The following is a 26,413-nucleotide window of genomic DNA, read 5'->3' as shown; positions in this document are numbered from 1 at the left end:
AGCTTCTATCTCAAGTTCTTGATGCATTCCTAGAGAATATTACAGCTCCTTATATAGGGATTGGACCTCAAAATAGAATTCAAAATATCTTAAAAGAAAGTGGAAGACAGGAGGAATGTTCCTTTTTAAAAAGAAAATAACTTTATTTTTGAAAAAGTATTGTCTTTCATCTTGTTGCGTCAGCCACCGCTCACATCTCCATCATACTTTTATCCTTTTGCGTCGGCAACCACTACTTTTTTTTTATCATGTTGGTGTTTGAGCCCAAAAGTAATTTTGGCAATATCCTTTAAGAGGGTTGAGTGTAGCGGGCAAAAATAAGTCTACTTGGTTTTGGGTTATAGCTTCGCCCATTCCGGAGTCCATAAGGAAAACGAGCCCTTATAGGATTCGAGTAGTAGAGACCAATTAGGAATCTTCAATCAATAGTCCTTCTATGGCAAGGAACAGCCGAAACCCTAGGTATAAATTCTAGGTTTCAAGGGACAACAAGACACAACTCTTTAATCAACTAATCTCTTAGATCATCCAAAGTCTCTCCGGAGCAAACCTACCTTCAATCTAGTTGAAACCAGAGAAGCAAGGGTAATGCCCTCGCAACCCAGCGAAGATAAAGTCACGCTTTAGCAAACCCATGATTTCTCCTACTTCTTGGTGATTGCTCTGCTCAACCTACAACATTGAGTATCGACTCGGTGACGTAAGAGATCACACTACAAGTCCTTATTCGTAAGGCAGAGAAAAGAACTTGGTGATGAGGTTAGTGCTCTCCTCGTCCACAGTGTTTGGTTTAGAAGTCAGGTCTGGGGACGCCTCGACGACTACATCGCACAGTGTTGGCATTCTCCTGCATTCAAAAGAGACTGTTTGCTAGCCAGATTAGTTTTGGAGCCAAACATTTTGGCAAACCCAGTGGGACGTAGCATTAGAGTTTCTTCGCATTAGCCACCATTGGAAAGTCATGCGATAATCCTTACCAGAAGGTTTACGTGAATTGCCCAAAGCATAAGACCTCTAGTTACAGACCGCACCCTCGTGCTGACTGTCGTGGTCTTTCCTAAGAACAAGTTGTTGAAAGATTTTTACTATACTCACTATCATCTGCGATGTCGAATCCTCAACAGGGAGGAAGTCACCAGCCTGCCACTGAGGGTGAAAACGCTACTGTCATCCGACCTACGGAGGTTGTTGATGCTTCTGCCGCCACCAATACTACTATTGCTGGTGAGGTTACTAAACCTGATTAGTTCACTCCTCTCCACATTCTAGAAGATGCAAGCATAGAGGAGCAGCTGATCATCATAAGAGTAAACAATGATAGATTCTGGGAAAAGATGACCAGATCGTTCGCGAAGTCGAAACATGCTACTCGCAAACTGGCTCAATGGGTTAGAGGGCGCTGACACAAATGATAAACAAGACCAGCATTTGGATGATGCAGATCTTGAAGCCGATGGCTAGGATGATGAGGGCCTATTGGAGGAAGATAACAGCCTATTGGATGAAGATATGGGGGATTATGATGACATAGGGGATTATGAGGAACATGTTGACTACAACGATGACGGTATGGTTTCTAATGACGTCCTAACCTCTAATCTACAGGCTGACGCCACCATGAATACTTTGGCCTAGACAGGCCAAGACAAGTATACAACTTTCGGCTGGGGAGGCTGAGGAATCCACTGTTCTAGTGACCTAGGACATGAGTGAATTTTCTGTGAATATGATTAGCGTTTGGCCATCAACCAAGAATGAGTCTGACCAGGTGCAGAAAGGAAGAGATTCAGCCAGAATATATTTTTCTCAGCCGAGCGAGTCCATGACCCAAGTCAAAGACCTTATCCTCATTAATGCTTACATAGGTGGATACTGATTTTTGAGGGTTTTAGTGGATGGGGGATCGGCTGTCGACATCCTTCCTTACTCCATAGTACGTCAACTCCACCCTGCCAGGTATGGTTTTGATCCAACTGATATTTCTATCTACAACTATATAGGGGAGGAGGCCGAAGTCAGAGGAGCTTTGCCATTGACGGTAATTGTAGGAAGGAAAAGCTCAACGACTTGTTTCTTTGTCATTCCCACTGATAACTCATGCACATCCCTAAAACGCCAGAGCAACCTATCAAAGGGCCATGAATATGATCTTTCACGACCTTATTGACCACATAGTCGAAGTATACATTGATGACATTGTGGTAAAGTCGGCCAAGAAACAAAATCATTTGGTCGACCTTCAACAGACATTCGTACGTATGCGAGCACACAAACTAAAAATGAATCCCGACAAATGCCTTTTTGGAGTATCAATTGGTATGTTCCTTGGTTTTGTAGTTCACAGAAAGGGAATTGAAATCGACAAAAACAAAGCCAAGGCAATTATGGATGCACCTGCTCCTAGCACAAAAAAGGAACTCTAATCATTCCTAGGGAAAGTAGATTTCCTAAGACGTTTCATCTCTAACTCGGCCTGCAAGATTCAGCCATTCTCTACGCTTTTGAGAATCAAGGCCGAAGATGAGTTTGTTTGGAGAGCAGAGCACCAAGCGGCATTCGACCAACTCACACAATACTTATCAAACCCACTCGTCTTGGTACCCCTAGTAAGTGGAAGGCCTTTGAAGTTATACATATCAGCATCAGATCACTCAATAGGAAGCCTACTAGCGCAAGACAACGACAACGACAACGGCAAGGAATGTGATGTGCATTACCAGAGCCGGATCCTTACTGACGTGGAAACTCGGTACACGCCCATTGAGAGGCTTTGTCTTGCATTGTTCTTTTCAGCAATCAGGTTTCGACACTACATGTTACCCTTGGTCGTCCAAGTCATATCTAAAACTAATTTAGTAAAGTACATGCTGACTCAGCCTATCATATGAGGCTGAATTGGAAAATGGACCATGGCATTGTTTGAGTTCACGTTTCAGTAAGTATCTCAAAAGTCGGTAAAGGGCCAAGCATTGGCCGATTTTCTAGCTCATCACCCTTCGACCGAGTTTGAAGAAGCCGAGGAGGTTGATATTGGGATGGTATACGTGGCGTCTATGACCAACAACCATTGGACCATGTATTTTGATGGGTCTAGTACTGAGTTTTCAGTTGGAGTCGGTATTGTCGTTGAAACGCCTGAAGGACAAAAGTTCCAGTTTGCTTTCCAATTAGACTTTACATGCACAAACAATCAGGCAGAATATGAGGCTCTTATTGTTGGTTTGGAGATTCTCCAAGAGATGGGGGCATGGCGAGTTCTGGTGTTCGGCAATTCTCAACTGGTCATTAACCAAATGAATAAGGAGTTCAAATGTACAAGTTGGGGACTTTTATCTTATCATGCTTTAGCTGACCAACTCGCCAACACGTTCGACTGAATTTCCTTCGCCCACCTCCCTAGGGGACAGATTACGGAGGCCAACGAGATGACCCAACTAGCCTTAGGGTTACGGATCCTTGAAGGAGTCGATTCCCGAGTCATCAAGATCGCTAAACGTACCCTCTTAGCTTTAGAAGAGAGAGGTGTCCCAAAGGATATTTTCATTGTTGACGTTGAGCCGAATGATTGGAGATTCCCCATCATCAAGTTCCACAAAAATCCTCAAGGTAATCATGATCGGAAGACTTGGTACTTGGCTGGGCATTTCGTTATGTACAAAGAAGCCATATACCGCAAAAGCTCTGATAATCTACTCCTTCTTTGTATTAGAGGGGGGGGGGGGGGGAAGAGACTTTAGAAGTCATGAGAGACGTCCATGAAGGGATATGTGGTGCACACTAGGCTGGAATAAAAATGAAATAGTTAATTCAAAGACACGGCTTCTATTGGCCGACAATTTTGAAGGATTGCATTGAATTCGCTAAAAGCTGCAAGAAATGTCAAATTCATGCATCTGTTCAAAGAGTTCTGGCCGACGTCCTCCATCCAATTGTTAAGCCTTGGCCTTTTCGAGGTTGGGCCATGGATATCATAGGGAGCATTAGACCACCATCATCAAAATAACATGTATGGATTTAGGTCGCCGCTGATTATTTCACCAAATAGGTTTAGGCCAAACCATATGTTACCATTTTGAGTCAGACTGTGATCAAGTTCATAGAGGAACACATCGTACATAGGTTTGGGATACCTGAAACCATAACGGCCGACAGGGGTTCAGTTTTCATAGTCGAAACAATGCATGAACTCACAAATAGTTTGGGTATCAAGTTAACTCACTCGACACCTTACTGTGCTCAAGAAAATGGTCAGGCCGAAGCTAGTAATAAAGGCATTATAAACATACTCAAGAAGATGGTTCAAGATAATCCTAGAGACTGGCACAACCTACTATCCAAAACATTGTGGGCCTTTCGGACGTCCAAACGCACAGCCATAGGGACAACGCCGTTCGCGCTAACTTATGGACACGATGCTATGTTAACTGCTGAGGTGAAATTGAAGTCACTTAGATTCCTGCTCAAAATGAAATGGTGGCTGACGACTACACTCAGGCAATGATTTAGGAGCTTGAAGAACTTGACCAAGAGCGAATGGACGTTTGCAACCGAATGGAAGCATAGAAAAGAGCTGTCGCTCGTGCATACAACAAGCGAGTTAAATCTAAATCATTTGCTGAGGAAGATTTAGTTTGGAAAGCCGTTTTACCTATCGGAACTAAAGACAGACGTTTCGGAAAGTGGTCGCCAAGGTGGAAAGGCCCATTTATCATCGATCAAGTGTTAGGAAAATGTGCATATCAACTAAGGGATCAAGATGGAGAGCTAAATGCAATGCCTATCAACGGGCAATTCCTTAAGAAATATTACCCCACTACCTGGGAGATGAGGGAGCACGAATTGTAGTACGCCATTTACAAGACATCGGCTGCTCGGCCGCCTATGTTATTTTGTATGTTTTTACATAAACAACATTTTAGTGTCTTTTAACATCCCTTTATTTACATTTTTGAAATTTACTTTTACTTTCGTCAGCCAAAGCTACATAAGAGGTATCAGCCGAATCAACCAAAATTGTATTGGCGGAAGTCAAGTAATTCATTTGGCCAAGTTAAACAAGAAGTGTCGGCAGAGACGACTCAGGTAATCTCGGCCGAAGTGAACAAGAGTTTCAGCCGAGTTTAAGATGTTGATTTGGCTGAGCTCAAAATAATGTGCAAGACAAGCAATATGATTTAGTTGGCCGAAATATACGAAGTCAAAAGATGCCGAGTCAATTGACAAAATAACGACCAGATGATCAATCGGTCACATACGTAAAAATAGAGTTTGAGTCATACAAATAAGGTCAATCAGACTCTACAAAAACAAGAAAACTGGCTGAATTATGGTCCTAGGGCTATGTACAAAATATAAGCCGAGCTGAATATCAAATCTTACAGTAACTACATATCAGAGGGTAGAAGAGACCGAAGAGCTTCCTTAACATTTTCCAAGTCTTGTATACCTTGATCGACCTTTCGCTTCAAGATATCTCTCCTCTTGTTATATGACTTGGTCGATGTCATAATCAAGCTATACTTGGTAAGATCTTGTTGGGGAGCAATATTTCGGATGGTGGCCGAAGTAAGATTGACTTGTTCTTTAGCTTTGGCCAATTGCTTTTTCAGATCAACCACTTTTTGTCTCCCCTCATCCAAAGCAGTTTTTAACTTGTGGAGCCGGTCAAGATCTATGAACTGGCGAATGTCATGATACTCAATTCTCAACTTCTCACCAGCTTCAAACTCCTTTTGGTCCTCTAGATAAGGAGAGAGGCTAAAATTTACAACGACTAAATGAGCATGAACTTCACAAGCTTCTGCCTGAGAGAAATGGTTGGCTGAGATTAGTACTTTAACCGCCTCCTTGAAATCAAGAAAACTAGCCTCGGTCATTGTTCTTGTATCACAACTCAAAAATTGTCTGACCGTCTCAAGTGCATTTTTGGTTTCGGTTGTTTCAAGTTTTTCCTCTACGGGGCTCGCGGTGTTGTCTGAAATATCTCGGAATTGAAGTAGGTCCAAACCAAGATCACAGGCTGTATGGTCCTAAGAAAAATAAATAAATGAGATTGAATTAATTCGGTAAAAGGAAAACAAGACTTAAAGTTGCCAAGGCACTCACCACAAGCTTAACCGAAGATGGAGCGCAAACGATAGCTTGCTCACTTTGACACATCTCTTCATTAGGAGGAGAGGTGAGTGTTTTGAACATGGGAGGATGTGGTTCAGTTTGGGTGAGAAGAGCCAATTCTAGGGTTGTACTGCTTCGAGATTCTCCCACCTGCACAAACAACAAGCTTCAAGTTGTTTCTTCAAGGGTTTTGGAACAATAAACACCAAGGTGGGATGAAATATCTTACCAGAACAAATGATTGATGGTTAAGTAGCACTTCTCGGCCAACTACATCAGTGTCTTCAACATCCTTAGGAAAGTTGTTTGATATGGCAAGCTGTTGGCAGATGCTTGACATGTTAAGAAGCTGATTCTCACCCAAGTCCTGCGACAGGAAAGAATCAATAATCTCAGACAAGCAGGAACTGAAATCCAAGAAAGGAGTATGGGAGGCTTACGTCTATGTCAATCTCAATCATGGAGTTTTCAAGTGGGGGCAAAGAGTGATCAATGTGGCCATCTTTCTATCAAGATAAAGGGAAAGTCCTTAGCCAAGCACAATTCATATAACCAAGTTGAGAGAGAAGCACACAACTCTAGATTGGGAGCTTACCTCCTGATTGCCGCTTTCTTATTGAGCCTCTTCCGAGGAACCATCGCTATTAGCCAAGTCCGCGCTATTGGTTTAGGCGTCACCAGTTTCGGCCATATCTTCAGTTTCAGACATATTTTGGTATTCGGCTAAAGCGTCGTGGCTATCATCCATATTAGTCTAAAAAAATATGTCCTCACTAACCATAATGTCAGTTGGATCTGTGACCAAACTTTCCACCACATCGGCTGACTTCTTCGCTTTCTTGGCATCTTGGGTGTGCCCTAATGTGGAGCCACGTTTCTTCAATGTTTGTCCTGAAAGATTACAACATATTAGAAACGAAGTATTATGATCAAAATTAAGAAGAATGATTTGATCAAAATTAAGAAGAATGATTTGAAAATCACCTTGTTTAGAGGATCCTTTGTTTGATTTTGACTTACCCTCCGATGCTTTCTTCCTACCGTTAACTGGATTGAAGAAATAAGAGTGATATAAGGAAAGGAGGGAACAAGATAAAAATGGTAAAGTCAAAATAACTTGCCTTCCTTGGGGCCAAACAAATCTGAAAGTCCTTGTAATGCAACACGCTGGGTCGTAGCCAAGTCTTCTCCAAGTTTTTTCATGATAAATGTCGACCACCAAGCTTGAAATTTTGGGGTGGTCCTATGGTCAGGACAATGAGGTTTTAGTTCGGATCTCTCTAACTTGCCAAATTGCTCCACATAGTAGTTACCAAGGGCCGAACACTGTGAAGTTCGTTTGAATCCATCCCTCCATGACGAGAAGTGATTCCTTAACATCAAGAATAATGCTGGACAACCCTGTAACGTCCCGTATCTCAATTACCCGTTTACTAGTCATTTGGACGGTAAACGACTTTTATTTTCACTTTTACTATCGTTTCAGTACGTTTAGTGGCCCTAAAAGTCGACTTTTTGTTCGGGCCAAAATTTGAGAAAATTTCCTTCATGAAAGTTGTTGGGGACGTTAAACCGAGCGCGTGCATATGTAGTGCGTAAAAATCGGAGTTCGTATGCGAAAGTTATGAGCGAAATAAGGAAATTACTGTTCATGGTAATTTTTGGGATAAAATAGAAACTTACCAGGGTAGGTTTCCAAAACCGGAAACCCACCCCCCCATTCTCTTTCTCTCTCCCCGACTCTCCCTTCCTCTCTCGGCCGATTCGCTCCCCCTCCGAGTTCTTCCTCTTCCGGCCGCCTCCGGACGTAATCCGGCCAACCCCAAGCTCGGTTTCCTCCCCCGGTCACGTCTGTGGAAGCATCTTTGGACGATTTGGCCGGAAAAGCTCGGATCGAACGAATTTCCTCCCCGGTTGCAGTTTTGGATTTTGGCCGATTCCCGGCCATTCCGGCCACCTCCGGTCCCCATCTCGCCGTCGAAGGTTCGGTTTTCATCACTGATCATTTCCCCTATGGCCTTGTATCACGATTTGTTGTGTAGATGCCGAATCGACGAATTGAAATTCTAGGGTTCTTGAGGATTTCTGGGTTTTTGTTCATTGATCGATTTCGGCCGTTTTTAATTGTTATTTGGGAATGTTGTAGTTGAGAAGTTGAATCAGTGTGTTGAGAAGGTGCTACTGTCAAATTTTGGTGTCCATTGGAGTTGGTGGCAGTGGCGGCGGCGCCGCCACTGTGGGCTGCTGTAACGGCGGCTAGGGTAGCTTTTTAATTTCAATTTCTGGCTAGTTAAATTCGATAATTATCATAGAGCTTGTATGTGAAGTTTGGTGAATTTTGGAGGAGTTTGGAATTGTTTGTGAATTTCCGAAGTTTGGGAGTTTCGGTTGTTGAATTGTGGGAATCCGACCTTCGGATTTCCCTTGTTCCGATATGGAATACATCAATCGACGGATGGATATTAATGGTGAAGTTTGATTGGGTGTGGAAGAGGATTGGAGAAGTTGAGGTTTTGGGTTTTGAGATTTAATTATTGATTATCGTAAATATTTAGCAATTTGTTGTTTACGGATTATAATTGTGTACAGGACGTGATACCGACCTATCGCTCGACGAGGATCCTTACGCTTGGATACCACGTTAGCCGTATATCGTGAGTGGACCTTTGATTTTAATTGATGCATGCAAATTAAATTCCGCAAGTTTTAAGTTATTGATTTAACAACTATTTATCGAGCATTTTATTTTGGTTTGGATTATTGAATGTTTTATTGGTTTGAACTTTTGAATTAAGATTCGTTATGCTCGATTTGAGGATTTTGTTTTATGCGGATTCGGAAATTTATACTATTGATTTTATATTTATATTCAGCTCTTGGAGCTTTTTAAGAGATTTACGAAATAAGAATTCGAGGAAGCAAAACTTTATACTTCTTTATACCCTACTTATATTGGAACTTGAGATGATCTTGGCGTGCGGGGTCACGTCTTTATACACTTGGATTCTTATTTCGTGAGATAAGTGGGGAAATTATACAGATTTACTGGCTTTGGACGATCTCCTTCCTCACCATACGCGGGTCATGTGAATAGGTCTCCTCCTCACTTACTTTGTGTTTGTGAGTGGCAGTGAGGTAGCTTTCTCCTCCTCACGTGGGTGGTAGTCGAGGTGATATTCTCCTCCTCACACAATCTCTGTGTGAATGGAAGTTGAGGTTATTAGTTCTCCTCCTCGCACAATCTATGTGTGAGTGGCAGTCGAGGGTAGGTTGAGCCTGAGGGGCTCCATTCCCGTATGGTGAACCCATTTTCCCCATGTTCTTTTGTTGTTGTTCTTGACTAGCGGGGCTAGTCGGTCTCTTTTTCTTATTGCATGCATCGGGAGTTTTATTGAGATAATTGTGGAAAAGTATAAAACCCTTTTTCTTTCAATTACTTATTTTTGTCCACTCACGCTAACGTTTTTATATACTTTTCCCTGGGCCCTTCGGTTTCAAATGCCCAGATTGCAGTGTTGTTGCTCGGTGTACGAGTGTGAGCCATAGTGACCGCACCTGCTTCCGCCATCACCTTCTGTAGGTTACCTGGTTAACCTACTGTATTCCTTGTCTATTTATATTCCTAGAATGCTCTGATTACTAAGGGATATGTGACCCAACTTATATGTATTATATTCGAGGTCGATGACCTAACTTTGGTGATTGTAGTAAATTGTATCTTTCGGAGTTTATGTTTGATGTGGATAGCTTTGAGTTGGGTTGTTTAAATTTGGGAGCAGGGTGGCTCCAGGAGTTGTGGTTGGATTTTTTTTTGAAGTGAATTATTAGCTTTCAACAGGATTTTGGGTTACCCATTTTTAAGGGAGGTTATGCCGAAAATTTTGGTAAATCTCCTTTAGAGGTGGGTCCCGCAGGGCCACTTCGGATTCCAGGGTGGAATTCGGGGCGGGTCTTGTCAAACCCTGTATAAAAACCAAACTGACGTGCAACGAAATTGGGAAGATAAACCTCCACACCATACCGATCCATGGTACCTTTGAGGCCGTACTTCAAGTCCCAAGAAATCAGAATACTTCCCCAATTCAAAATCACATCCAAGTCTAATTTTTTCTCCCATAATTTTGATATGTCAATCTGAAGACAAGAAGGGTGATCACTGCTGTAACATATGGCAAACTCATCCTTGGACATACTTTTCTTTGAGAAGAAGAAACCAAAACACGCTGCGGCCAAATGGGTGTGAGCGCTAAGGGGAATAATCTGATGGCCAAGTGTCATTGTGGGGGCAAATGGAGGACATTTCGGCCGGAGCTCTTGAAAATAGGTCTGTATCCCTACTTGAAACATCCATAATGGCCCTCCAATATCCAAATTCATATTATCGATCACTGCATTGCGTAAAGTACGGTAGGGGCGGGCAAGAACAAATGGCCCAAGAGCTAGGAGCCTACCTATACTAAGAGCCTCCGTAATACCAACAAATTCAAAAGTGCACTTGTTTGACTTAGCATAAAACACAAACTTACAAAGCCAATAGAGGAGCAAGGCGGTGTGCTCATGTTGTTTGGGAGGTTGTTTCCTAGTTTCGGACACCGGTTCATTGACTGCATGTGTGGCATAGAAGGTGCTATAGTTGAGTAATTGCTTTGCCTTAACATCTGCGTCATCTTTAGCCTTCTTGTCATTCTTGATCGCTTTAGGTTTCAGACTAGTATGGAAGGAAGTAGGGAATCTGGCTGTAGCACAAACTACCTCGCCATTCTGCTGAAACCCAAAGATTGCGGCCATGTCTAACAAGGTAGGGGTCATTGGATCAAGAGGCAAGTCGATGGTGTTGGTGGCAGAAGACCAGAAGCATAAGCTAGCTGCAAGGAGAGGCCAATCCATGTGAATATCTTGCTCAGTCATCTTTATGTTATCATATACTCCATACTCCTTCAACTTTTGGCCAAAGAAATGCTCCATCCTTGGCACCTATTTTGTCCATTCAGGTGTTAGTTTTGGCCAAACCCGCGGAAGCTTGAACTTAGCACTCCAGGTGAACCAACAAGCTCCATAAGCTGGACAATATGTGTCAACTATCGAACCCTTTAGTGCTTCCTTCAAGGCCGACGGTATGCATGCATGGTAATGCGACCCTAGTATGCACACCCCTTGCAGCTCTTTATTTTTCGCTAGCTGACAAATCTCGGAGTTCTGAAGTGTGTCTTTGGAAGCATCAAAAGCCTTCTTGAACTTTGTTGAAAACTCCGCCAAACTTACATCGCTACCCTCCAACCCGGCTTCAAGTTCTGAGGCGTCGTTAGCCAAAGAACACCTGTTTTAACAACAAGCAAACTATCCAAACCTGTAGGGGAATCTTGAGATCAGTACACTGACAGAATTGGTCTAATCCATTCAACACGGAAGTCAAAACCAGTAAGATTTTAAAATTTAAAATTTGAAATTTGAAATTTGAAATTTGAAGTTTGAAGTTTTCTCAGTGTCCAAGTCAGATTGATCAATTAGCTTAAAATTCAAGAAATTGGGCTACTATCATATCGTCTGAGAAAACTAGCAGGATTGTTTAGGCTTTATCATCAAAGAGAAGAAACAAAAATAGTGCAACTAAGCCAACAATTGTTGATGAATTTTACTCCTTAACATCTCAATACAGCAATCAAGGTTCCAAAGAGGAAAAACTCAAGCTACCTTTTGCATTGAAAATCGAGTGGTTGAATTGTCAAGGCATGTTTCTGGATAAGCAGTTGGGTTTATTATTACATATGACAGCGTAATAACCTAGCTTAGCGCAGTTGAATTAAAACAAAAGAATGATGTCTTTTCAATTTGGCGGCACACATGCTTTAATCAATAGGTTGACTTTTCAAAACTTTGATTAATAGCATCAGTAAGTGCACAAATATGAATGAAAGCCTAAATTTAACAAAGAGAGAACGAAGAAAAATTAAACATGATGCCCAGTTGTTTCGTGGCCATAAGTTCACCTAATTAAAATGTTTGACTTTTCAAACTTTTGATTAAGGATAAATGCAATTACACAAATACAAATTGCAAGCATCAGACAAAGTAAGCTTAGATTAAAACCGCAGCAATTCATAGTCTTCACCAAGTTTGTTTCTAGTTGCAATAAGGATGGAATTGGCTAACCTTTGCCCTGACTAGAGACAAATGCTCCGACCCGACTTGCCGTTTTCACCTGTCGGTATTGTAACCAGACCACCACGACCAACATTGAGCTCCGCCAGCGTCGTACTCGGACTGATAATTCAGCTCAGGGTACGTCAGCGTCAGATTGACCGGTGAAACCTAGACATAATCCCATCACCGTTGAGAGAGACCTCGTTTTCATGCCGGGATCAGTTCGTTTGGTTGTTGCAAGATCGGTTAGCTTCTTTGCGGGAGAGAAGACAGGGACACCGAGATGATGATTTGAAATGTTGAAAGTAGTCTTGAAAATATTTGAAGTTGTAGAGAGAGAAGTGGTCTGGGTTGTTTGCTCAGGTCAGAGAGGTTATCCAAAGTTATGCAATATATATATTATATATATTTGTATATATATAATTATAATTATGTATATATATATATATAATTGTGATGGAGTGCTAGTGGCATATGACCTAATGATGAACTGTGCACTTATGCTTCCCCAAGTTGTCAAGCTTGGGAGGTGTCGGCCCCACTTTCTTTTAAATGTTAGAAACTCTCAGCCAAAATTGCAGATTGAGACCTTTGGGCCAAACTTGAAATGGGGTGTCTCGGCCAAATTTTTGAGTATAATGGGATGTGGATGAATATTAAGTTTTAGCTGAGGTATTTTTCTTACCTGGGACAATTGACCAAGTTTTAGTAATTAGCTGACTCGGTCGCGGTTTGAGCTCTTGCTTTTGGTTAATATAATGGGCCGGCTTGGCCGAAGTTTTATATCTTGGATATTTCGACCAGACTTTCAAAAGTGGGTAAGCTTCAGCCTTGGCCAAACTTCATGAGTTGGGCAACTTAACTAGATTTTCTTTAAGTAAGACAGCATGACCGAGTTCAATTTACGGTGCTCTGTCTCTATTCAAATCTCATAACCACTAGGCCTGAGGGCCGATGCTCATGAGACTTGGGGGGGGGGGCAATGTTTGGACCTGATTTTAGCAACTCCTATGAGTAGTTGACTTGGGGGTTGATTAGAGAGACATTGAGTCGTTCAATCGGAATAAAGGTTTTGTTCGATCACTCGACCGAGATTAGGAGTTTTCGAGATGTACAGTTGAGATGAAGGCTCCAGTGGAGGTTTGAGTTGTTGGGTCACATGACCCAAAGTATGAAGATAATGAATTGCATAGACTCAAAGTTGGTCGGTCCAAGTTCACGTGAGCAACTATACAATTGGGCCGCGAGGCGGAGTAGAAATAGTTCGGCCGAACCCAAGTAATGACATTGGCCGAAGAGTTCGTTTAAGAAAGGAATCCTCACAAGGAAGGAGTTCGAGCCAATTAATGATTTCAATGTGAAGATTTCAGATATCAGCCAAGTTAGGATTTTTATGAGACGAATCAATCCTAAAAGGAAGGAGACTCCTACTTAAATTCCACAGCTTGGAGGACAAGTTAGCTAGGGTTTTGATTTGTATATATAGCACCTTGTAACTCATTGTAAAGGGTCCTGCACCACACAAATAAATCAATATATAACTTTTACTCACAAACTTTTCTCTTGCTATCTCATAGGTACTTTGCCTTCGATTCAACTTTCATAACTCGTTTTCATTTCTAGTTTTTTAGTTTCAATTCAATACTTTACATTCAAGCACTTTAGTTTCTTGTTCATTTACTTTTTAGACACTTTACTTTCTTGGTAGCAAGTTGGCACGCCCGCACTATATCAGAAGGACGATTCAATGACAAGTCCCTCGGCCCTCATTTCAGCGGAGATGATTTTGAAGCAAACAATTGGTTAGACCAAAAGGCATGACAACAAACTCATAATGTCCATACCTGGTCCCAAAGGTAGTCTTCTGAATATCCTGGTCCTTCACCCTCAACTGGTGGTAACCGGATCTCAAATCAATCTTAGAGAACACATAAGCCTCTTTAAGCTGATCAAACAAGTCGTCAATCCTAGGCAAGGGATACCTATTCTTGATAGTCACCTTGTTCAACTGCCGATAATCCACACACAAATGGAGTGAACTAGTCTTCTTCTTCACAAACAATACCGGTGCGCCCCAAGGAGAAACACTGGGTCTAATGAACCCCTGCTTAAGTAAACCCTAAACTTGAACCTTCAACTTCAAAAGTTCAGCTGGTGCCATCTGATAAGGTGCCTTTGATACAAGTGCAGTACCTGGTATCACATCGATAACAAACTCAACTACCCTCTTTGGAGATAACCCTGGTATCTCCTGGAATACATAAATATACTTGGAAACAACAGGAATCTCTACAATAACTGAAGCACTACGCACAAACTCTATATGTGCTAATACTCCTGCCCTCATAGAAGTATCAAATCTCAGACATCTATAACGAAACACCGGTTGTCGAGGGATATGAAAGGACATTACCATCTCCAAACAATCAATCATAGCATGGTTCGGCCTTAACCAATCAATACCCAAGATCACATCGTACTTGTGGTTCAGAATCATAATTAAAGCTGCAGAGAACTCTCTACCACAAATCACAATAGGGTATGCATCACAAATCATACTAAGCTCAAGAGAAACACCGAGAGGCAATGCAACACACAAAGATCTAGCAAGAGACATAGAAGTCAAACCCAACTCGTCTACCACAGAACTAGATATGAAAGAATTAGTCGCTCATGTATGAAACAATACTCTAGCGAGGTAATTAAAAAAAGATAAGGTACCTTCCACCCCAGAACGTCACTGATCGATAGTGAATACCCTAACTTGACCTGGAGGCAACTGTCTCTGCTGGGTCCTCTGCCCACCATCCTGAGGTTGTGTACACTCCTGGGCAACATGCCCTGCTTGTCCACAAGTAAAGCATACTCGGGTCCTCGTCTTCGGGCACACTCTGGAAACATGACCCACCTCACAGCAGTTGAACACATCTCAGTGGCGTTGCCTACTTGATAAGTGCAGCCCTAATAGGTGTAGCTGCCACCCTAGCTGGAGCCTGATAATGAGTCCGCTGTCTCTTCCAAGACCCATCCCTATAACCAGTCGAACTACTGCTCCAGGGAACCTCCTTCCCCTTCCCCTGGGAATCTCTCAAAGTCAAAGCCGCCAACTCATCCTTGTGAGTCTGGGTATCCTGCTCAAGCGCCATGGCCTTAGCCAAGAAAAGTGCCATAGTAGGCAACTCTAGAGGTACCACGTGATGCTTGAGAGAAGCATTCAGCCCTCATTGAAACTTCTTGGCCAAACTCAGAGCATCCCACAATCTCACAAAATGATACAACTGCGAGAACTTCGCCTCATATTCCTTAACACTCATAGTTCCCTTAACTAGAGTGAGGAACTCTACCTCCAACTACTCAAACACTGAAGCCGGGAAGTACTTCTCCCTGAAGAGTCTCACAAAATCCACCCAGGTCATGGTGGTCACATCCCTAGCCCTCTTTATGCCCTCCTACCATACTCATGGCTCATCTTGGAACAGATAGGTAACTATCTCCCTCTTATCAAGGTCAGTGCAGACGACCATCCGGAAGTAGTTCTCTATGTTCTTGATCCATTGATCAACCAACATATGGTCGGTACCCCCTTGAAAAGGGACTGCTCCAAGCGTAGTAACCTCCTACGCCAATCTTGCCAGCCGAGTGGCATCCATCACATCCATAACAGGTGGAACAAGCACAACATAAGGCATCTACACCTCCTCCTCATAAAACTCCTCCACAGGAGGAAACCTGCCTCTACCCCTAACTCAGCCCCCTCCTCGGGGCTTACCTCTGCCTCTAGCTCTACCTCTTGGAGGATCCATCACCTGAGAAGCATAGCAACACTTAGTTACTACTTGTATAAAACTTAAACACAAGTATAAGTTAAATACAAGACCGCATTAACCAAGACATGAATACAAGGAGGGAACTCAAAGCTCCTATGACGACCTAACGTTCAAGACGACACCTAACACTCCCACATACCCAATGATTATATCAATACCGAAGAGTATAGGATAGGGATCCGCTGTAGACGGGGTATCACTCGAGTGTTACTGATTATCACCAAATATTTACCTTACGCTCTGATACCAAACTATCACGCCTCGAATTTTGAATAAATAAAATTCAAATCCGAAAGGCGAAAACTCAGCCAGATTTTTTTTTTCATTTAAACTAAGCAACAAAATAACTAAAAACATAATGTCAATAAAGTCTCAATCATTAGAGTCGAATATAACATCAATAAGTGTTTACAAAGCTCGAAAGAATGAAGTACAAAAGTAGCTCTCGCTAGGAGCATACTACATATAGCAGTACGATACAAAAATAGGTCCTGAACCTAATGTTGCTGAACTACACGCCGCAATCTCCACCCTGGTGATCCTGACTAGCAGGAATAACCGCTACACCATGGAATAGTGCATCAGGTTGCAACCAATAACCCGGTAAGCTTTTTAAGCTCGTATGAGTAAACTCAATTTAAAAGACACGAATCCCACATACTTAACAATTCCCCAAATTATGAATGAATCAAGCCATACAAATCAACACCACAAATCAATAATGATTCAAGTCCCTCATGGACAATCAAAGAAAGAAACACTCAAAACTCTCTTTTACAAACATTTACTCAAAAGCATGATAACACAAAGTTATCCCCCAAGCAGTAAAATGTACTCATGAGCACGATAACGCAAAGTTATCCCCCAAGCAGTACAATGTACTCATGAGCACGATAACGCAAAGTTATCCCCCAAGCAGTACATTGGCAGACAGACTAGATCTCTAACTGAATCGCAGCCTGTCACCTCGGCCAAGGTTCAAGAATACGATGTATATAATTATTGCCTTGATCACCGATGTGACAAATAGTCCTCCGACCGAACATTTAAAAGTCCACATGACTCAAATGTTACCAAAACTCGATTACTTTCAACATGACAAAATCAACAATCCCATGATATAACGTATTTCCACAAAAAGTAAATGCACATAACAACATTCTGAATAATTCACAGTTCATACGCACATCACAATGTCAGGCCATCCATATATATATATATATATATATATATATATATATTTCACGTGTATACACACACACACACGCGCGCGTGCGTGGTCATCCACTCAGGAAGGCCACTAATACCAATTATAGTTCAGAATCACAAACTTGAGAAAATCATTTTTATACTTAATACTCATTTTCCGTGCAGTCCTATGAACCCGTAGTCGATCGAGTTCATATCGTTTAAAATAAATATCCATTTTTGAAAACCATTCACAATTTATCATTTAATTCCGCAATTAAGTAAATTCATTCGTAAATGACCACGTCAGATTTACTCACCTCTAAATCCCACTGCGTCTTCTCTTACAACAGAGAGAAGGTATCGAATACACTCCCTCAATCACCTAAGTAATATATGTCACAATTTAGTACACAAATAAAAAGCGATTAAGTTTTGAACCCCCGTTTGAACTAAAACCTCAAAAGTAATGCTGATTGAGGCAAAACTTCACCCAAGATCACTCAAGGTCTCCGAAATACATATACGATCAATATATCAAAGCTATAAGTCGATCGAACGGCCGAATCCTCACGAATCAAAAACCGAAACGATCGAAACTGTAAAATTCCTAACAAATTCATATGATCCCTAAAAATTATGTATTGTACATCGACATGTTCGTATCTGTAGATTGAAAAGAGGAACAGAAACTGTCCCTGGAGTGGCCGGAAGTTACCGGAAACCACTGCCACAGACGGCGTCGCCGCCGTTAACCACCGAGTTTGGTGGTGAAACCTACATGAAACTCTTCCTCACAATATTCCCAAGAACTGTCACAACTAGCATCAAGCCTAAATCAAAGCATAAAGGGTCAAAAACTACCTCGCAAGACACTGAGATCAGATTTTGCCTAGTTTTTCGGCGAGCTCCAGTTCTCCCTCCATGCTTCAGTTCAGCTCAAGTCACATTAGAAGCATGATCAGCAACTTCAGAGGATTCCAAAATGCCAAGTGGCTCAACCTTTGGTCACTGGAGATGGAAGATATCGGCGTTGACTTAAATCGGGGTTTGGATCGTGTTCTCCTTGCAACTCCATGTAGCGGCGGTGATAGGCCAAGTTGTTGTCACTGACAGCTGCACAAGGATGGGAAGAAGCTAATGGATGTGGTTTCACGTCCAGAGATAGCTGGAGGAGGAAGATATAGCCAGTGGAAGGAAAATGGCGATTTTCAGCGAGAGGAGAGAGAAGAGAGCTCGGGTTTCCTTTTTTGGAAACCTAGGGTTTTTCCTAAAAATTCTGAAATTTTTCTACTTAACCCAAATGGAAACTTTTTCCATTAGCCGTAACTTCTTCATACGAGCTTTGATTTTCGCATTTCGCATGTCTACGAATTCGTATCGACGCGCTCTACGATTTCTGTGAAGGAAGTTTTCATAAAATCAAAATGTACAAAAAGTCAACCCTTGAATCGAAGTATTTCATGTTGAATAATGGTTCAAAATAATATCTATTTCTTGAATAACCAAAAGAACAAGGCATCGAAACCATAATTTGTACTAACTGGGACATTTATTAATTTCAAGAAAAATACGAGAAATTAGTACGAAAATTCAGGTCATTACAATGAGACTCGTAGTGAGTTGAGAAATGTTTTGTCATGTCATTGTGGTGATAAATGCTTCCTGTCGAGAGGAAAGAAGAGTGAATTCTTGGTTCGTTGTTGAGATCTTAAATTATTTGGTTTATCAACGGTGCTGACTTGCGTTTTTCTTAAAAAGAAAATGATTTTGGTTTTAGAAATAATCAGTGTTGATTTGTTGTCCTTGAGTCGGAAAGGTGTTTTGTGGTTATTAGGGTTTACTCACAAGAGCTTGCAAAAGCTTACGGGGTTTGTTATTTCAACCCAGTGCACTATTCCATGGTGTAAGGGTTATTGTGCAGGTCAGAGTAACCGTTGTCGAAGCTGAGATATGTTGCTGTCGTAGCTTGAACATGGGAGTGTACGTTTGGTTTTAGTCTTCTGCTGTGTAGTGAGTGTGTTTACTTATTGAATTGTTTCAATTTAATTTGTAAACTCTCTGTAATGTAATATATGACTCTAATAGCGAGTCAATATTGACATTTGTGAGCTTCGTTTGTTTTGTTGCTTAGTTTAAAGGAAAAATTTTCAGAGTGTTCTTTTGCTTGTTAAGTTATCGTGTTTCGGATTCAAATTTCTTTATTTGAAATTCGGGGAGTGACAATAACCCCTACACCATGAAATAGCACACCGGGTTGAAACAACAAACCCGGTAAGTTTTTGCAAGCTCGTGTGAGTAAACCCAAATAACCACAACTGGACTCACAATAAACTAAATAAAACCAGTAATCCCTGCATGGAAAATTAGTTCAAGAGATCACCAAAAAGCACACATTCCAATACCATAGTAATTCCTGCATATAGTTTAGTTCATTAGATTACATTAAAATCAACCAATAGAATGAAAAAGGAAAATAAATAAGGAAGTCAAGCAACTCACGCGAATAACGAGGAAAATCTTTCAACCCGAAGAAAATAACTCACCCCAAAATCACGAGGAATCCACCTATTCAATTTAAGAAAGCAACACACAAATCCTGAGGAAAGCCTTTCAACTCAAGGTAAAGAAACACATACCATGATTCCTTAAAAACCCAATATTCTTTTCTCAAAGAAACAATACAAGTCATACCATGAAAAAATCATATAAAATGTTAACCTAACAAGTCAATATGAAAATCCGGTCCAACCTGGACAATAAAGCTCAAAGAAGCAACTCACGCAATGAATCCTTCCAAAACTCAACACCTTTTCTCAAAAGGACATTACAACAAGCTACCCTGTGACAAAATTATATAAAATGTTAACCTAACAAATTAAATATGATACTTTGGTCCAACCTGGACAAAATGTGTGCCCAAGAGTCGTAAGTAACCTATTTTGATCCATGAGATACGATGGCAGACAAACTACAGCTCTAACTGATCGTAATCACTCACCTGATATATTTGCCTGAGGTCACAACCTGCAACCTCGGATCCTTAGGCCAACTTGGCCCTTAGATCAAAACATCAAATGAGTCACACTGGACCCAAAATGTTACCCAAATCTCAAAAGAAGAAATCACAACCTGTAACTCCCAAATCCTTAAACCATCGGTCGTCAGATCAAAACATTTAAAATGGTCACACCGAACCTGAAAATGTTACCCAAAACTCAATACAAGAAATCACAACCTATGACTCCCAAATCCTCTAACATTTTTCAAAACAATAGAAAATCCCATTTCCCATAATAATTCTTTCTCGAAAAGTCACATCATAATATAATAATGAACTTACTCACACATATTGCTTGTATCACAATAAAACCACCAAAACATATATATTTCACGTAAATATATGTATACACACACACACAGTCAATCACTCAGGAATGTCAGAAATACCAATTATAGTTTGCAGTTAAATAAATAACTCTCAAACCGTAAGGTAACTTTGTTCGTAAATGAACATTGTGAGATTACTTACCTCTGAATCTCACTGTGTCTTCTTACAAAATTGAGATAATATGGTCACAGATCCATCCAAGAATACTTCGTCAAGTACCAACTCACATACGGTTTCATCTCAGTACAGGAAACACAAAGTGATAAGAGTTCGAATCCCCGTTTGAACTAAAACCTTGAAAGTAATGCCAATAGAGGTGAAACTTCATCTAAGACCACCCAAAGTCTCTGGAATACTTCTAAAATCAATTTCTCAAAATTATAAGACGATCCAACTGTCGGATCCTCACAGATCGCAAATCGAGGAAACTGAAATTACATAAATCTAGCATGCTTCGAATAATCACAATATGACCCCATGATATATCAACACGCTCGTATTGACAAGTAGGTGACAACCATGAAAACAGAACCCAAAAACCTGGCCGGATGCGCCACCATGTGCCACCGGCAACCCCAAAATTGGGTCATGAAACCTATGCCAAAGTCATCCTCACAACATGTACAACAACTTTCACAACTATACAGAAGTTAGATTGTAAGCCATTTTGCTGGAATTTACCTCGAAAGAAAAGGGGCCGATTGAACTAGAATTTCAAATCCTCAATTTGATCTCCACGCTTCAAATCATTGCAAGTCGTTTGGAGGGAAGCATCTACATCTCTTGAGCTTCAAAAGCCCTCAAGAATCGTCGTCGTAGGTAGTTGGAAAGGTGAGTTCCGACGAGGCCCCGACGCAGCGCCATCGCAGAGTTTCTCTGCCTTGCTATGCGTTCTACAGTTCGAATCGTGCAACGAAGCTACCACAGACTTAGAGAGGGAGAAGAGACGAAGCGATTGGGACCGGTGGTGGGGCCAAAAGTGGCCAGACTGCGGAGATACAGTCAGAAGAAGAAATTTGGGTCGTAGGCGGGTCGGGAGCAAATCGGATCTAGATTTTCATTTTTTTGGCAAGTAGGGCTGATTTTTTTCCCAAATTTTTTCTATTTAACCAAAATGGAAACTTTTTTTGATGGCCATAACTTCATTGTACGAACTCTGATTTTTTGCATTTCACTTATCTACGAACTCGTATCGACGCACTCTACGACTTTTGTGAAGGATGTTTTTGGAGAAACTAAACAAATAAAAAGTCAACTCCTTGACTTCTCAAAAATAAAACGTTTCGAGTAATTATTTGTCCGAAACACTTTCGCTCCACCCTCACACCACAAAATCCTTCTAATGAATACTTTATTAATTCTAGGAAATTTTAAGAAATTAATAACAAATTTGCGGGGTACTACACCAATGCTTAAATAATCAAGAGGATCTTGCTCTTCCTCAAGAGTTTCTTGATGTTAAATAATATCTTCCTCAACTTTGTAGATTCTTCTCTTATGAGTCATTTTATTTACAATTGAAACGCAGCGTTTTGTGTAATTGGAGTGCATCGTTTATTCCTTGTGTTGGGAGCATGTTAGGTAGGGGTCATCACTGGTTGGTCCAGTTCAATATCTACTAGCTTTCCTGTAGAATGAATGAATGAAAATTTTGCATTTCTATTTTCTTAGTTTTCTCTAGAATTTCTCTTTGTTTCATTTCGCAATGTCATACCATTGCTTAGATCTTGGGGATCCTAACAATTGGTATCAGAGCCCACAACTGGGCCTGTTTCCGGTGAGTCCGGCGGGGTACGGCGGTGGGATCTCCGGCGCTTGTTACCTCACACATTTGTCTCACTCTCACGGTAGCCTAGCTACCTACGACCTTCTTCCCAATTTCCATTGCAACCGAGTTACTCACCACCACCACCTTCCCAAACAATCATTAATGGGTATGTTTTCCCTCATTAATTTCCCTGTGTTTCTCAGACTCACGCACAGTTCAGCCCTCCTCCTCAATTGCAACCCATTTATCCTACTGCTCAACAGCTGCTCACCACCACTCCTCAAAGCCCATCAATCCCTCATTCTAACCCAAATCCATGGATATATTCCCCGATTTCACAAAGCCATTCCTGTGACCCTTATTCTCAGTTTGTCTCCACCAAACCCATGACTACAACACCTATTTACCATTATGCTCTTTCACCACCCGTTTGTGAGAAACCACATTCACCACCACAGGGTTCTGGCAAATTACAAGTTCACAAACAGCACACAGAAGCGAAGTTGTGTGAGATGCGTGACTCACTGAAGAGTTCGATGGATAGCTTCATATATGAATTCAGGGAGGAGCTACACTTGTTAAGGGGTTCATTATGATCTCTGACAAGCCAAGTTGATAACCCACTGAAGTTCGGCTAGCCGCCGCCGTCGTCAACACCCCAATTGATTTCGACTGCAACGGAGGCTTTGTTATCACTTATTCCTGCTGTTAGAGCATCTCCCATGATAGGCTAAAAACCTATTTATGGCCTTCACCCCCTTCCCACCGTAGGCTATATCCCAAATGCCAAGAAAAAAATTTGGCCTTCTCAAATATGCTAGGCCAAATTTGGGCTGAGAATTGGTAAGCCAAATGTGGGACCCGCTGCCTTTTTTTTTTGTTTCATTAATAACATGAATTTTACATTTAAGAAAATTCATTTTTCCTATATACATGGATTATTTATAATGTTACTAAATATTAAAATTACATCATTGTAAATATCTTGTTAAAATATTCAATATGAGCCCAATATTTGATATGTTTAGAATTTTTAAAATAAATGTGTAACCATTAATTTTTATGATATACTTATTTTCATTTAACTAAATCGACTAGTTTTATTGATAGCCTCGTCAAAACCATACTCGGAAATATATTCTAAGCCGTTAGATGTAATAATATTTGATTTTGGCCTACAGAATTTGGCCTACGGTGGCAGCACTGTTTTTTGTTGGTAGGCTAAAAAAGCATATTAGAGGGAATATTCTGTTTTTGATAGGCTAAAAGCCAAATACCATGAGAGATGCTCTTAATGGTATTATTCGTAAAACCCATGTGGATAATGACTTGAATTTGTCTCACACTGATGTGATATTGGGATTTAATGATAATACTAGTATGGATAATGTTGTGGGTTTTGTGTGTGGTACTAAATTAAATGGTATTGATGAGAAGTTAGATATTGGGGATGGAGGGAAGTCTGATGAGATGGCTAAGGTGAATAGTGGGGATGGCAGGGAGTTCAATGAGCTTGAGAGTGACACCTCAGGTGCAAATCCTGTGGCAATAAAGAAGGGGATTGATAAGACTGTACAAGCATTGGTAGGCGAACTAGAAAACAAATCTAGGCTTGTTAAGGGTCATGATCATGTTACAGCTGCTACATGTATGTCTGCTGGGAGTGATGTGCAACTTGGAACAATGATTGTTGTTGCCATCGACAAGGCTGGACAAAAAGCTAAGAAAAAGCAAGTGGATGAAAAGATTTCTCAACTTTCTACTGAGCTTAAAGAGAAACAAGCTAAAGAACTTGCATTATTAAGCTATAGCAGCACTGACAATGAAGGTGAACCGAGTAATCTGGATACTTTAATGAAGGTCATCGCTGGTGTTTCTATGAGCAGTCACCTTGAGAATGTAAAGCCTAGCAAGAGTTCAAGGAAAAAAGTGAAAAGGGCTCAGGAGGATGCAAGAAGGAAACAGAGAATTCAAGAAGAGCAGAGCAAATCAATAAGCAATCAAATGGTCGAAGATGAGAAACTAGGAAAAAGGCTTGAACCCCTTGATGTGACAATTACTGAGATAAAGGTTAGTGGTCTTTGCCTCTACCGTGTTATCCGGGATCAGCTAGCCCACCATTCAGGAGGCTTTTCACCTTACTCATACCAAGGGCTTCGAGAAATGGTGGCTGTTTATAAGTGTCATGTACCTGAGTTCCCATCTTTCGTGCCAAACAACCAAGTAGATGGTGATTCCGACAACTCACTTGTAGAGAGGTTTGAGAATTACTGGAAGGAAGTGGATTCAACGGAAGCATGGGGAGGACAGCTAGGGCTTGGTGCTTTAACTCATTGCCTTAAAAAGTCTCTTACTGTATGCTCAGGATCATTCCCTAAGGTAGAGAATGTGAATGGCATCATTGGACCAGCCCATTATATGGTTCAACAGCTTGATGGAACTACAAATAAATGGAGTTGGTGCAAACAAGAGCTCGGAGAAAACAGTATATTGGCAATGTTTCTTGCTGGTTGTAAAGCATGTGCCATTGTAAACAGGATACCCCTCTTCAAGCACATAGCCAGTCTTCCTGGAAAAAAGACCTTGGTTCTCCCTGTTCCAAATAAACCCGGTAGTGAATATAATGGTATTCTCAATATTGGCTGCATGAGGCATCCTGATAACTACAAGTGTGATGATCACCTATTTTTTTTGTACAGAGTTTTCATTGAGCCTCTGATTGCTTGCTACTCGAGATACATAGATAAGCAGCCCAGCCTTGGAAGGTATGATGATAGTCATCTAAAGTTTCATCTACTATTTTGAATGAAGAAGAATATATGTTTGTGACTGTTGTTAATGTGTGCACTGCTTTAGTTTTTAAATATTGTCCAACTGGTATGGTGGAAGTATCAAAGAAGTGGTTTTTGGACATGGTGGATATGAATTTGGAGACCATGATTGGAAAACTTATTGTGGAGAAAGTGCTGTATATGAATTTTATTGAAAACCATATGGATCTATTTGAAAAGTGCTTGGGATATGTTAATTCTACCTGGGATGCTCTTTATATGATACAAAGGTTGGGATTCAAACCCAATTATCTGAATTGCCTTCAGTTATTCTCACCTTATGTTAGTGTGTTTGTTGTGAAAGAAGCATTTATGTGTTTGGAGTTGCTAGAGAATGAGAATCTGATTGATCAAGTGTATGTCGAGGCTGCTATTGCAGTTGTAATTATTCAATTGCATTCAAATGAAGCTCCTGAGATATACAAGGAGTTGAATATGCTAACATTCTATGCATATGAGTTTATGAAAATGTGGAAAAGAGGAATTGATTCCAATTTTTTCAATTCTTCAGACCATATGAATCGTTTGATCTCTTCTTCTCTTGGGCAACATACTATGAAATTCTTTGTGGAGTACTTCATTCCAGTTTATAGTGCATTTACTAAATCAGACCAATTAACTTGTCTCCAGACTTTGGAGATTATCTTGGTGGAATGGTCTACAGCACTTGACACTTGGATGTCTGTCCTTGTCTCAAAGGTTTTAATATTTACAACTTATGGTGTCAAAGATGTACATGCAAGTCAACTCTTCTGCATCAGAAATATTAGTGCTCCAGATCAGTTTGTGAAAGCACTTTGTTTAACTGCAAATGGTAAAGTTGTGATGGAGTTGTATGTGGGTTTGTATACAAATATTGGATTCCATGTTTTTTCACTAAATTCTCAGAGTCCAATACTTAGTTTTTTGTTGTTGTTTGCAAAGAGGAAATTCATAAAAGTACTGTGCATGGAAAGGTTTGACAAGATTTTGAACCAAGGAGGAGTGGATCATGTTGCTTCAATAATGGTGGCAAGCGATGTGGCTTCACGAGAGTTTGATATCACTCATGTTGCACATGTCATCAATTTTGACTTTTCAAAAAGCATGGATGATTATGTTCATAGGATTGGTCATACTGGTATGGTAGTGGAGTTTGCTCAACAATCATTGT

The 26,413-nt window shown here is 40.9% G+C and overlaps 2 protein-coding genes across 2 annotated transcripts; both read left to right on the top strand.

Annotated features, from left to right (window-relative positions):
- The first annotated feature begins 1,106 nt into the window (after positions 1-1,106).
- LOC112194654 lies at positions 1,107-3,377 on the top strand. Its single transcript, XM_024334871.1, has 4 exons — positions 1,107-1,229; positions 1,462-1,567; positions 1,893-2,038; positions 2,952-3,377. The coding sequence occupies exons 1-4, from the start codon at positions 1,107-1,109 to the stop codon at positions 3,375-3,377; spliced, it is 801 nt and encodes a 266-aa protein (XP_024190639.1).
- A 20,330-nt stretch (positions 3,378-23,707) lies between these two features.
- On the top strand, positions 23,708-26,015 carry LOC121052330. Its single transcript, XM_040517068.1, has 2 exons — positions 23,708-25,194; positions 25,891-26,015. The coding sequence occupies exons 1-2, from the start codon at positions 23,708-23,710 to the stop codon at positions 25,964-25,966; spliced, it is 1,563 nt and encodes a 520-aa protein (XP_040373002.1). The 3' UTR covers positions 25,967-26,015.
- The last annotated feature ends 398 nt before the right edge of the window (positions 26,016-26,413 follow it).

Source organism: Rosa chinensis, chromosome 3, assembly GCF_002994745.2.
Source record: "Rosa chinensis cultivar Old Blush chromosome 3, RchiOBHm-V2, whole genome shotgun sequence".
NCBI lineage: Eukaryota > Viridiplantae > Streptophyta > Magnoliopsida > Rosales > Rosaceae > Rosa > Rosa chinensis.
This window is presented reverse-complemented; position numbering and strand designations above follow the sequence as displayed.